General features: G+C 42.6%; 1 protein-coding gene across 1 annotated transcript in view; it reads left to right on the top strand.

The window, feature by feature from the left end:
* Positions 1-14,357, top strand: part of GPC1 (glypican 1) — a 245,336-nt gene that overhangs the window by 124,260 nt on the left and 106,719 nt on the right. The window contains exon 2 of the mRNA XM_048506840.1: positions 1,719-1,877. Within this exon, the coding sequence (XP_048362797.1) occupies positions 1,719-1,877 (159 nt within the window). The remainder of the gene's footprint in view (positions 1-1,718; positions 1,878-14,357) is intronic.

The raw sequence follows: 14,357 nt of genomic DNA, 5'->3' as shown, positions 1-14,357 counted from the left end.
ACATAATACATGCGTTGCTGTTTCACATGTTGGTGAGGTTCATTTTTAACGGATGGTTATGTTTTTTTTGTGGCAACTTTTTTTAGCATACCACTGTCCTAATGAGCAAATGCCTTCTTAGCTTTTGAAACACTGCAGGATCAATGGTTGCAGTTGTAAATGAGTACAGTTAACAATGGTTGGGAACAGCTGAAGCTGCCTTATACTGTATTAGACTCTTGGTCCATCAAGGTCAGTGATATCTCCCCAGACTGGCAGCAGCTCTCCAGGGTCTTAGGCTGAGGTCTTCCACATCGCCTTATGCCAGATCTGTTAACCAGAAATGGTGTGGATTGAACCTGGTTTCTTCTGTGTGCCAAGCAGAGGCTCTTCCACTGAGCCTCAGCCCCCATAGCAGAGCCTTCATCAACTGTGTATCATTGTGTCAGAGGTGGGAGCCTAGGCAGTTATACTTGGTATGAGAATAAGGGCATTTCAGGCATGTCACTCTTTTCACCTGAGAAATGTCAGACAGTCTGGAAAGGGCTGCAAGCAAAGTTTGCCTCTCATAACTCATCATTTCACTGTAATGCGAGACAAAGTTACTTGGTTGGACAGGTAAAATGGCATGACCCATTTTCCTGGTGTGCATCACAAAGTTGATTATTTCCTTATAATATTTCCCATGTTCTGCCAGTGCAGGCAAGTTTTTAAAGTCTTTTGGGGGGCAACATTTCTATTATTTATGGGTATGTGGGGGTAGGGGAGAGTTAATTTCCCCATTGGTTTTCTCCAATTGTATTTCCCAAAGGTCTAACTGTAGAACTCCTTCTACCCTGCCCACCTGCTACCTCCCAGAACTTATTATCCATTCCAGAAATGAGTAAAACAGGTAATATAGGCCCTAAGGATACACAGCATGGATTTTGAAGCCTGGTGTTCCTGCTATGCATTTGAGAAAAGTGAATCTTGACAGGCATATGATCTTGCTGCCAAATATTGAATGGTTTCTTTCCAGCCAATCTGAAATATCACTGAAAATATTTTCTCCGGCACCATAGTTTACTCAGTGATTTACAGAGTGATTAAGAGTCATCTTCAAGAACATGAACCTCAGGCCCCCAGCACTGAAAAACATATATTCAGAAGAACATGTGTGTATTCTGATGACATGCTTTCGTTTTTTACAACTTCTTAGGAACAAGCTGCAAAACACACCATACTAAACTTGGGTTTCAATAATCACCTTCTCTCTGGGATGACATTAAAGGCAGCCATTTTGCAGAAGTGCCAGCAAGATTTTGGCAGTTGCCATCGAATTACATGATATGTGTTGACTTGCTTGTAATTGGATTATCTAGTGCCTGGATAGACAAGTTATTTATTAGAGTATATGATGTTCAGCTAAGTGAATTCCTATTAGAAAGTAAAGAGGAGAAAAAAACCAAGGTATACTGCACAAGTTTCTAGTTTTTCATCTAGTGGGAGTGAACTGATGATCTTTGATACCTGGAAAAAGAAACCCATTCTGTACTCACGCTGCACGAGCAGCTCATTAGTAAAATATTCTTGAATGTTAATATCTACTGTAGTAAATTATACAGTTGTATGTTTATTTTATTTTCAGGAGAACACTTGAGGATTTGCCCACAAGGCTACACTTGCTGTACCAGTGAGATGGAGGAATGTTAATATCTACTGTAGTAAATTATACAGTTGTATGTTTATTTTATTTTCAGGAGAACACTTGAGGATTTGCCCACAAGGCTACACTTGCTGTACCAGTGAGATGGAGGAGAACTTTGCCAACAAGAGTAGGACTGAATTCGAAAGTATGTTGAAGGAAGCTACTCGCTCAGTGCAGATAAACTTAACATCCCAGTATAAGAGCTTTGATGGTAAGTAAAGCAAAGAAGATATAACCGGGCCCAGTTTGGCTTAACACCTGCGCTGACCTGCAGCTTTCAAGCCAAGCTGTACATGTTTGTTGTAATTGATTTAAAACATCAGTATAAGTGAAGTATCCATACAGATGTAAAACACTCAACAACACTGAGAAGAAAGTTTAGGTCTAGAACAAAAATCCCTTGATGAACCTGTAGGCATTTTTGGAATTTTGTGAACTGGAAATAGGCACTACTCAAAAAAATGTCTGCTTGGGAGGGGATGGGGAAGGGTCTAATTGCAAAATGGAAATTTTAGGAGATTACAAGCCAAGCATTCTCCTGCAATAAATATAGCTGCTTCTAAAGCGGTAGTGCCTGTACACACAAAGGTGTTGCCTCCTGGGGTCTTCTGAAACATCTACTCCAGTGAAATTGGGAAAGACCAGAACTGACTCTTTGTTTTAAGGAAAAAGATGCTTCGAAGAAGACCAGGAAACACATTGGTGAGCACCGTAGCATCCAGAGGAATGACTAGTCCACAATATCTGTCAAGCATCTTCAATTTCTATACAATATGAAAACCTGGTTGGGTTTTTAACCACAACCTGTTTAGCTGGGGTGATTATTCTCTTTGTATTCCCAAGGAATGTTGTGCATAATATATTCAGCTAGACCAGATATAAACATAATTGACCCAGAAATTATATGGGCCACTTCCTGATTCCAGATTCCTCCCCTCACTACACTCACAACCAGGGTTGTTTTGTCACCCAAGTGGCTACTTAGACTACTAGAGCAGTAAGAAACACACCAAAAGGGAAAAGGCAACAGATGTGGTGTTCCTGCTATCATCTCTAGCATTTTTGCCACTAATCCTAAAGTTCCAATGGGGACTGTAGAGTGGTTCTGCTGTAGTCTGCCTGTCAGGTGCTGTCTAGGCAGCAAGAGAAGAGATATGTACCTTATTGCATGCTGCCACTGCCTGCCTCGGATCCATTCAAGCAGGATATTACCCTAGGATCATGACGACTGAGCCTCCTGTGTTGGACTCTATGCATGTTAACTATTGTATTCCACACCAAGTGAGCTAGTGGTATAATATATGGATACTATTCCTCATTTCCACAAGCTATAAACTTTGCATGTGTGTGTGCCTAGGTCTAAAGTATATTGATCATTTGGATATTTAAAATGACATACTTCAACAAAAGCATGTTGTCCCCCGTCCCCGCCCATTTCTAATTCATTTAATATCTTGGCAAAAGGATGGACTTCTTACCTGTTTAAAGTGCAGGCTACCCCAACAAATCCAGCCTCTCACCACTGAAATAGTTAAAAACAGGGTTAGGCCATGCAATATGATAAACAGAGATTGCCTGATAGCAACGTATTATATACATTTTGGGTTAATGATTTTTCAAACCATAGTCTTGTGGTCTTTTGGCTGAAGTTGCATGTTTCCTTGACTTTAGGGTGTGGTTTTTTTTCAGTGGTTCAAAAAAATGTTCCTTTTAGTTCTGTAAGATGTATTTCTGTTCTCAGTCATGAAACCACATCTGTGCTCTCTAGAACAAATAATATATTACTTTATCAAACCATAATATACAAATGATTTCTTCTCTCTGGCATGCATAACCTCAGTTGAGCCCCTAGGCCAGAGAAGATGTCTTCTACTTCCATCACATTTTTTCAGATTGCTTTTAACTACTGCTGAGATGTGTGTTTTGTATATACAGTAAACAAGTCATACAAGTTAATATCATTCATGGGCTGATTTTTTAGGACTAATGCTGCCATTCAAAGGGGGGGAATAAATGGGCTACGGATTGGTAGAGGGTGGCACTGGGGTATTTGCCCACTCCACTGGCTCTTGAGATACCCCCACCAGTAAAGAGGGCAAAGAAGCTGATGCCTGGGTGCCCCTCAGCTTCACTGAAGCAAAACCCAAGTCAGGGCCACTGTAGAGCTATGCTGGCATGCCAGCATGGGAGTGGGGGTAGTTCAGGGCATTCCTAGTGGTGGAACCACCTGTAGTCAGCTTCCACTACTGTTCCAGCTCAGGAATGCTGCCATCAGAGTCCTCACACTTACACCACACACTTTTGTGTGGTGTAAGCCGGTTGGGACTATGGGCAATTTGAATAGCAAGAAGGTTTTCAAAAGATCCTCCTTTCTGCACCTCCCAAAGTCCCTGTGGAGGCATCACAGCGCTGCCCTCACCGCGCCATCCTCAGCCACCTCTGATCTCCTCCCCCCATCTGGATTGCAGTGTAATTTGGATTAAACTATAGTTTAATTATTTTTAGAGTTTCTAGATGTTTTAGAGAAAAGAAATCTTAGTAGTAAATTATTTCTTTGGTGACTGGCTTGAAAAAACTTGGATATTAGGACATATGTATGCATGACCTATAGAAAGACTCAATATTGAATGCCAAACTCATTCAGAAATGTCACATAGTACAGTTTTCATAGAATTGTACTATTTCACAATATAGGTGAAAGATCGTAGAGTTCTCAGATTGGAAAAAAAAGCTATATAGTCCCTGTCCAATGCTGGAGCATTTCCTTGTGGTTGTCCTGCCTCTACTTAAAGATCACCACTCCCCACAGGTAGTCTTATTGTCAAGTCACCCTTACCCATTAGGAATTGTCTCCTAATTTTCTTCCCTCCTATTAGCGTGTGTATCCAGGTATATCCGAACAAAACAAAATTGACTGTTCATGACTTAAGCAAATGTGTTATGGTTAGAATGTTAGGCAAGGGAGTCAAACCAGAAGTGTCCACAACTCCCAGCATTTTTAAAACTTAATTATTAGGAGCATAAGGCTCTGATTCAGACCAGGACTGTGACATGAAAGGATTAAGTGTCTGGCATCCCTGAAAAAGCTCTGGGGAGCTGCTGTTTGTTCACTAGGGAAAAAAAATGTAAATAGTGTTACCAGCTACAACTTGGAAAATCCCTGGATATTTGTAGGCAGCTCCAGGAAATATACCCATAGTTAAGACATTTTGGCTGGGCCCCAGTATATCTGAGCAAAAAAACACAACAATAATCCTGGAATTCTGAGAGCAACAAGAAGTTATCTCCCAGTATTTCATGAGTGTTTTAATGAGTGGTGAGGGAGAGCATCCATTTAAAGGGACAAGCTTCCTTCACAGTGGCCTTTTCAGTGTTCCTAATTGAAAAGGACAACCACTTTGCGAGCTGGGACTGTGTTGCAACTGCTGGTCCTTTTCATGGCAGAGCTTGCCTGGGCACCAACAGCTGGTATGGGATGTCTGTTTGCATTCCTGTAAGACTTGGGTTGGGGCCATGGGAGTCACAGCTTTCAGGAGGCTTCACAAAGTTCTGGAGCCTCACAAAGCTTGACTATCAGCTGATAGTGAGGCCTTGTCCCTTTAAAAGGGTGCCAACATGCTCTCCTTCCTTCCCCACTCTTGCCTATGGAGGACGCACTTCCAAAAACTCCATTTTAATTGCAGGCAAGCTTGTTGTATTTTTTTAAGGGTTGTGGGGGGTTTTTTGCTGAAATTCCAGAAGCTGAATATTGTGCCTGAAACTAGGGGAACTGTCATGTCTCATGGACTTCAGTAATATGGTTCTATTAATTACATTACATTAACTACATTACATTACATTACATAATAACATTACATTCACCTTTTTTGCAACACATCACACAACTTATGTTCAGCTTGATCTATTATTTTAACTCTGACACATATTTCTATATGTAGGACAGTGTAATATATCAGGGAGCTGTGGACTGAAGGAAATGGGTACATGAAGACAGTGCTACCTAATCTTTCAAACAGGGGTGTATGGGAGAGGGCATGGTTTTCTGTATGTTAAAAGAGAAGTTGAGTGATGGAGAGAATCCCACCAAGCTTTCCAAATCACAGCATGCCCTCCAGCGTGCTACAAATCACATTTATTTTAGTGAAAGTACCAAATCACTGCAATTAATTTAAATAAATCTTTGCTGCTTTAAAGGGCTCCTTATAGTGACTACTATTGCATTAAAAGGAGCTAGTAAAAAAGGCACTGAGAAATGTCATGAATGACATGATTTTTAATACAAGTAGATCTTTTAAATGAGGAACCAAAAGCAATTTAACAGCAACTCCTACAATAATACAGTGATTTTAAAGAACAGATTTATTGTTGTGAATTTGAGTCCACTTCATCAGCTGCATGGTGTATCCGCAGTCCACAGATACTGGGTACAAAGAACAGCCCAAAGTTCATGAAATACAAGAAGTATAATCTGTCATATTGCAAGCTGTAAGGAAATCTCTAAATCATTGAACTGCTGTATTTCATGAACTTTTGGCCTCACTACTTACTATTTTCTCTTATCTACCACATGTGTTTGTGTGCCCTGTATAAAATATATAGGTCTTTGGGATCCATCCTATTTGTGGCACAGTCCCACACCAGCATCTTGCACCACATGCCCTGGAGGCAAATTCTGCCCTAAATGGAATGGGATATGTAGGATCCAGCCCAGTACAGTCTTCCAATTGAAGGAATTGAGCTCTTGGCCACAGAAGCTTCTATGACAATAAATGGTAGATCTGTTTATTTGCCATAAGACCATTTCTTCTATTTTCCTGTAACAAACTACCCTCCTACAATTATTTTAAAACATCTGACATTTCCAAGCCAACTGACAGGCAGAAAAGTAGAAAGTGCTGTATAGAATGGATCTGCTTTCTTTAAGGTAATTTCAGTTCCTGTCCCTTTCAAAGATTTATTTTACTGCTTTTTAAAATGAACTCAGTTTCTACTGAGCGAAGAACTGAGGAGTATCCAAAGAGACAGGATGCATTCAGATATGAGCTCTGTTTTCGCAATCCAACCATGTAAGAGGCAGAGTCATGTTGCGTATGATCCTCTCTCCCTCTCTCTCTTCTCCCCCTCCCGCCACACACTTCCCTCACTGTGTGAATAGGATAACGTGTAATTTTCAGCTTTGATACGTGTGATTTGAAGCCCAGATTTTTGAGGGTACATATTTATGCATACCAAAGCTGGAAAATATGCACGTTGTCCTATTCACACAAAATAGCAACCATGCATATCTGGAAGACTACATATAATGCACTGTCCTATTATATGAGTTTGGAAGAGTTGTGAAGTTGTATTGTCGAAGGCTTTCATGGCCAGATTCAACTGGTTGTGTTGGGTTTTCTGGGCTGTGTGGCCATGGTCTGGTAGATCTTGTTCCTAATGTTTCGCCTGCATCTGTGGCTGGCATCTTCAGAGGCGTATCACAGAGAAAAGTCTGGTGTGAAGTTGTTGATTGCAAAAGCTGTAGTGACCAAACAGTGGTTTTGTCATTAGTAACAGAAGTGTTCTGTAACTATCTTCTTAACTGGATGAAGTGACTACTACTCTCTTGGCGTAGTGGCGTACAGGGGCGTAACAAGGCAGCCTTGGGCAAACTGTAGCCCTGGGCAAAACCTGAGTTGGATGTCCCCCCCCCATGGGTGGCCTCTCCACCACGACCAAATTTTTTTTGCACCAGGACATTGGTGCCTGTAGGGGGTGCATTTTTAGACATATCAGCACCAACATTTCAGCATATCATCAGGTGACTGTCCTTATGCTACTCCCCAAGTTTGGTGAGGTTTGGTTCAAAGAGTCCAAAGTTATGGACTCCCAAAGGGGGTGCCTCATCCCCCATTGTTTCAGAAATGTGCCCCCCCTCAGCCTGCAACCCCCATTGACAGCAATACAGAAAACTCAATGCAGAACAAAGATTCTTGGGCAAATTTCTGGGATGTTCCTGAAGGGGGCCCATTTTTGGATGTATTGGGCCTCAGGGTAACATCTGGAAACCGTCCTGATGGGACCCCCCATGTTTGGTGCAGTTTGGTTTAGGGGGTCCAAAGTTATGGACCCTCAAAGGGGGTACCCCATCCCACATTCTTTGCTAAGGAGAAGGGGGATACCCTTTTGAGGGTCCATAACCCCCTGAACCAAACTGCACCAAACCTTGGGGGTGCCATCATGACAGTCTCCAGATGATACCCTGAAATTTTGGTGCTGATACGTCCAAGAATGCGCTCCCTGCAAGAACATCCTGAAATTTGCCCAAGAATCTTTGTTCTGCATTGAGTTTTCTGCATTGCTGTCAATGGGGGTTGCAGGCGGGGGGGGGGGGGCACATTTCTGAATGCACAGTCTCAAAACTTTCAGGGTCTCATCAGGAGACTGCCCTAATGATACCCCCCAAGTTTGGTGCAGTTTGGTTCAGGGGGGCCAAAGTTATGGACCCTCAAAACTGTAGCCCTCATCTCCTATTAGCTCCCATTGGAAACAATGGGGGATGGGGCACCCTCTTTGGGAGTCCATAACTTTGGACTCCCTGAACCAAACCTCACCAAACTTGGAGAGTAGCATGAGGGCAGTCTCCAGATGATACGCTGAAATTTTGGTGCCGCTAGCCTAAAAATGCGCCCCCTGCAGGCCAAAAATGGAAAACCACTAAAAATACCCAAAAACGAACCCAGCATTTTGATGCCCCCCACAAGGTGATGCCCTGGGCAGCTGCCCACCTTGCCCAATGGGCATTACGCCAGTGGTGGCATAGGAGGTTAAGAGCTCGTGTATCTAATCTGGAGGAACCGGGTTTGATTCCCTGCTCTGCCGCCTGAGCTGTGGAGGCTTATCTGGGGAATTCAGATTAGCCTGTACACTCCCACACATGCCAGCTGGGTGACCTTGGGCTAGTTACAGCTTCTTGGAGCTCTCTCAGCCCCACCTACCTCACAGGGTGTTTGTTGTGAGGGGGGAAGGGCAAGGAGATTGTAAGCCCCTTTGAGTCTCCTGCAGGAGAGAAAGGGGGGATATAAATCCAAACTCTTCTTCTTCTTCTATTCACAGGTGGCACACAGAGTAACTTCCCCCAATGTGACTTCATTTATCTAATTATGAAAGCAATTAATTAAGATCCCTTCATATTGAAAGGAGTTGCTGACATACTCCCTATAGCCTCTGAAGCATACTTTATATTAATAAATTGGGGTGGGGGTAAAGAAACAAATCAGAACAGTTACTTGTGTAAACATGCCCTATTTAACTAAGGTTGAGTTTGTCCTGTACTGGCTATTAGCTGCAATCCCCCTAATAGCAGGCAGCAATATATGTCATGTTTTATAGCTCTGATTCAATGGACCCCATATAGGTTAAAAAAAATCAGCCTTCACATAGTACCAAATTTGTTGCCATTCTAATGTGTCTTTTGTGCCCAGTTCTATCATTAATGTTCCCATTAGTACAACATCAAGCAACAGTATTTGTTAGTGCTATCCCAGATGTTTTGATGTTTTGTTGTGTATCTGTTTACATCACCAACACAATCCTGCAGAATTTTTTTTATAACAGCATTGTTACAGGAGCCAGGATCAATATTTCCAGGCGTTAGTCATGTGCTTCAGTAGGGAAAAAAAAAGTCATGTGCTTCAGTAGGGAAAAAAAGTATCAGAAATGTCTGCATACAACTGGTAACTCTCAGCCTTTCATGGAGTTTTTAGTGGGCTTAGAGGTTGACTGAGATTACATGCAGGTGTCTGTTGTGTGAGCTATCCCTTTGATGTAGACTCTTGATGTAGGTACACAATTCCAAGCATTTGTGTGGTGACTGCAGCCAGACTGCAGACTGCAGTCAGACTGCAACTCCATGAGAACCATTGCATTTGATCCCCAAAATCTGCCTGGTTTAAAATGTTCTGAACTCATTAAGGAAAATTAGTTCACGCCCACTTTTAACATAACAGTGACAACTGGCTCTTTATGGAAGGAAGAACGGTGCAACTCAGCATATAGTGACTGGTGTGCCCTCTGCTGGTAGTCGGGCAAAATATTGCCGAAACTGCTACCAGAATTCTTAACCCTCTGATATTCAGAAGCATACTCATAAGTAATGAGACTTACTGCCTAGAAAGAATACATCAGCATGGTTTAGTGGCTAAGAGCAGGTGGATTCTAATCTGGAGAACCAGGTTTGATTCCCTACTCTACCTGAGTGGCAGAGGCTTATCTGGTGAACCAGGTGTGTTTCCACACTCCTACATTTCTGCTGGGTGACCTTGGACTAGTCACAGTTCTTCGGAACTCTCTCAGCCCCACCTACCTCAAAAGGTGTCTGTTGTGCGGACAGGAACGGAAACGAGTACCCCACAGGAGAGAAAGGGGGGTATAAATCCAAACTCTTCTTCTTCTAATATCATCCATGACATATCTGCCTACATGTATATTTCCCTAAACACTACCTGCCCTGGATATAAGGCAGACCCTGGGACAAGTTGGAATATTTGCAGATTGATCAATGGACTGATCAATGGATGGATCAGACCCAGACGGATCAGACCCATATGCCAAAAAAAGAATTTTAAGACAACTCAAAAAGCTGTTTGCTAATAACTGCCAGAAGGATCTTTAAACGTTTGAATGTGACTCATCACCAATAGTAGGGCTATCCCCTTTTATTTAGCAAGTCATGTCTTTAGGACTGGTACAACATACCATTGTATCCTTCACACTGGTACCATAGTTGGCAAAAAGCAATGAATAAGAGAGACATGTGTCAATAGGAAGTGACAAAGAGGGGCTGCACTTTCAGCTGAACAAGGCTGTTCTTATGGCATTAATCAAAGCCCCATTGTTACACAAATCCCCCTCCCCCCCACCTCCCTCCTCTCTTTCTTTGATTGTAATATTATACTGGTCAACTCTTCCCAAATAATTGGATGTTGTTTAGTTGAAAAGCTTGGTGTGATAGTTGACCTTTAGTTGGGAGCCAGGAATTTGAATTTTCAAAACCACTGGGACCTTTTAAGAAAATGTTAATGTGCAATTTTAAAAGTTCCTAGTTCCTTTAAGAATTTGAATAATTTCCACAGTAGTTAAAGGCTGACAAATTATTGTATTTGTAAACAGCTTTTGTCACACATAATAAATAAATAATTATTTTTATCAGGTAGCCTACGAAGCTATTCGGTGCCATCTTAAAAGTTCGTTGCCATCTTAAAAGTTCTACATTAATGAACCAGGCAAAGCAGACTGCTTAAACCACATCAGTGGCATTTTATTTGATAGTCATATATGCTCTTAAAACTGTGAATTAGTGAATTCACATACTGAGGGAGATTATGTTGGAAGTTGTCATGAACTAAAGATTAAAAGTCTGATTTATTAAAATTTCCTGTTTCACCATTCCTGCTTCAAATTTCAAGCCCAAACCAGAGCCTCTATGAAAAAGGAACTCATTTATATTAGCAAACAGTTTGAAATATTAAGTGTTCTTCTCTGCAGAAGGATTCAGCACAGCTATTCTAAGAGTGTAGATGAATTATATCTGAAAGAAAGGATAAGAACAAAAATAAACATCTAATGAGTTAGTGTTTTGATTTGGAGAAGAGATTGCAGAATTTTTGTAATTCTTTTAATCACTGTTGTTTAAAAGAGGAGATAAATTCACCAAAAAAAACACTTTTGTTGGGCCACCTTAGACAGTTATGGGTCTTTAATGAATCCCCTAAAATAACACATCCTAGAGGCCAGTGGCCTATAGCTTAAGAATTATGCATGTGAATATATACAAGTGCAACCACATATACTAAAGCACATTATTCCTGGAGAGTTACATTGTCCTGATAAAATCAGAGGCCGCTCAAGACGTGGCAAAATATGACGCCGCCGCGAACGGAAAAAAGAAGCCGCCAGAGCGAAATGCTCAGCGCCAAGAGCGGCGAATGCGTCAGTCGTAAAACGCCAAACCGCCAAGACGGTGTATTCAGAAAACGCTTAAAACCATCCGCGTGACGCATCGACGCGACTTCGCGGCGAACAGCCGCCAGGAGCTGCCGCCACAAATGATGCCGGGCCTGCACGGTTAAGGCGCGCAGGCGCATCGCCGCCAGACGCCGCCCAGCGCCCGCAACGTCATATTTCTGGCAATAAGTGATCAAGAGCTCCACCCGTCTGTGTGAACGCTTTTGGGATGCCGCAATTTGCTTTACGCCATCGCTACAGCAATGCGGCGGAAACGGCCAGAGGTATCAAGTCACCTTGTGGAGTTTTCAAGAAAAATTGCTCTCACAGGTAGTTGCCGTTGCCTGTCTTTGCATCATGACCCTTGTATTCCTTGGAGGTCTCCCATCAAATACTAGCTAGAATCAGGACTGAGAATGAGGCCAACCAGCATGTCGGTGGAGGGACTTATGGGCAACAAACTTACAGGCTACAAAGTGATGCAGAAATATCAAGTCTGGCATGTAACATAAGTGATGTCATCACATCACTGGCAACTTGTGGACATTCTGGTATTTGGGCAAAAACTCTATGGTAAAAGTGGCATTTACCATAGAGTTTTTGCCCAAATACCAGAGAGTCCCCAATACACCAGCAGCATGACGCTACTTTCAGTGTGCACCAGAAATGACATCGCCAAGTCACTGGCAACAGAGACCCAGGTCTCATTTTGCTATTGGTAAGTCCTCACCCACTTACCCACATCTTACATCATTTGCCAGTAAGTCAGATATGACTGCTTTTATCAAGGCCCTGATCGTATCCAAGTTAAACTATTACAAGGCTCTTTATATGAAGCAGCCTTTTAAAACACTATGAAAACATGAACTGCTACAAAATGCAGCAGTTAGATTGTTGACTGACATGTATTATGAAGAAAAATCTCACACCAGTCCCAACTACATGAATTCTCTGCTCATTTCCAAGCACAGTCCAAGCTCTAGTTTTCACCTTTAAAGCCTCAGAATGTTTGGGACCAGAGTAGCTGAATCACTGACTTCTGCTGTACCAACATGCTTATCAGCTATGATCAGCTTCTCACGCCCTGCTCAGTATACCACTAACTTCTGGAGCAATCTTTTTTAAATGGTGGCCCCTAAATTATGAGATGCCCTTCCCACAAATATTCTCCTGATGCCTAGTTTCTTTTTATGCTGCTGGTAAAGAGGTGGGTTTTTTGCCCAGGTCTTTTCAGTGTTACATTAGTGGATGACATATTAACTGTGTTTGGTATCTGGACAGTATGTTATTGCTTAATTGCTGGTACTTTAATTGTTTAATTGCTGTTAATTGTTGTGTCATTGTGGTCCCATTATTTTATTGCTTATTTATTGCTAATTTATTTGGTTTCTATTCTGGGCACGCTGCAGCTTTTATTTGCTATTGATATTATTGATTGCTCTTTAACCATTGTTGTGACACTGCTTTTATTTTTGCTGTTTCATTACTGCCACTGGTTTTATGTTCTTAGCTGATTTTAATTGATTCTTCTTTAAGCCACCTATATAGGACAGCTAGATCCACAGGATAGCCCTCAGCCCTTCTCAACATAAACCAGTTTGTCTTGGTTGTAAGTTACCAGTTCTGAAATGATCATAGGCCCTTTTCCAAGACAGGAAGCCTAATTGATAGCGCCCTGGGACGGTAAAAACGCCGGGTCTCCCAGGGAGCTGTCTCGGGCCTTCACTTCTCCCTTCAGCGGCGCGAAAGCTGGTCGCTAGTTTCCCCAACCCTCACTTCGAAAGCGAGGTTTTTGGGAAACAGCGGCTTCCAACCGCTGCTGTGCGAATGGCAGCGGTTGGAAGGCGCCATCCCTCCCCCCGTCCCAATCGACCTACCGTCCCTGCGACCATCCCGCGCGTCGCCGAGGCCTGGGGACACGCCCCCGCCCCCCTTTGACTCCGGAGCGGTCGCACAGGGCAGGGAGCATGTCCCCTGGCCTCGGCGACGCGCCAGATGGTTGCAGGGAAGGTAGGTCGATCAGGCAATGGCGCGGCGCCGTTATACCCCACATTTCTTTCCCTTTAAAGAGATAAATCACCTTCCCCTCCCCTCCCCATCTCCTCCCCACAACAGCTTGTGAAGTAGGTGAGACTGTGACTACCCCAAGGTCATCCAACAGGCTTCTCGTGGAAGAGTGGGGAAACAAACCCAGCTTGCCAAATAAGCATCCGCTATTCATGTAGAGGTGTAGTGAATGAAAAACCTAGTTTTTCAGATTAGAGTCCGCCACTCTTAACCACTGCATCACACTGTTTGCAGACTCTCTTCAAGATGCAGACTCTCTTCAGATATCATCTTCATGTAAGAAAAGTGGAATATAGGAAGCAATCTATTAGCTTCAACAGTGAAACTCCTGTCAGAGCCATGAAAACCCAGGAGCGTAATAACTCAGTGACGGAACTCTTGAAAGGTAACTTCAGAATCAGTTCTCTGAAATCATCTCTCTTTCTTGTGCCGTGGCTGTTGTTTTGGGAAGCAGTTTATGAACCTGACAAACATAGCATTTTATCCCACAGAGTGGTGAGTCTGTGACTAGCATAGGAGAAATAAACAAGGCTCAGAACAAAGCAAGCCCTCCTTTTATTCTTAGAAGCACAGCAAGAGGAAGTTTTGAGCAGCCCTGTTGGATTTTTTTTTTGAAGGAGGGAGGCGAATCCTTCTTCAGAAA

Source organism: Sphaerodactylus townsendi, linkage group LG08 (genome assembly GCF_021028975.2).
Source record: "Sphaerodactylus townsendi isolate TG3544 linkage group LG08, MPM_Stown_v2.3, whole genome shotgun sequence".
Taxonomy (NCBI): Eukaryota; Metazoa; Chordata; class Lepidosauria; order Squamata; family Sphaerodactylidae; genus Sphaerodactylus; species Sphaerodactylus townsendi.
Note: the sequence above shows the minus strand (reverse complement) of the source record. Positions and strands in the feature narration are given on the sequence as shown.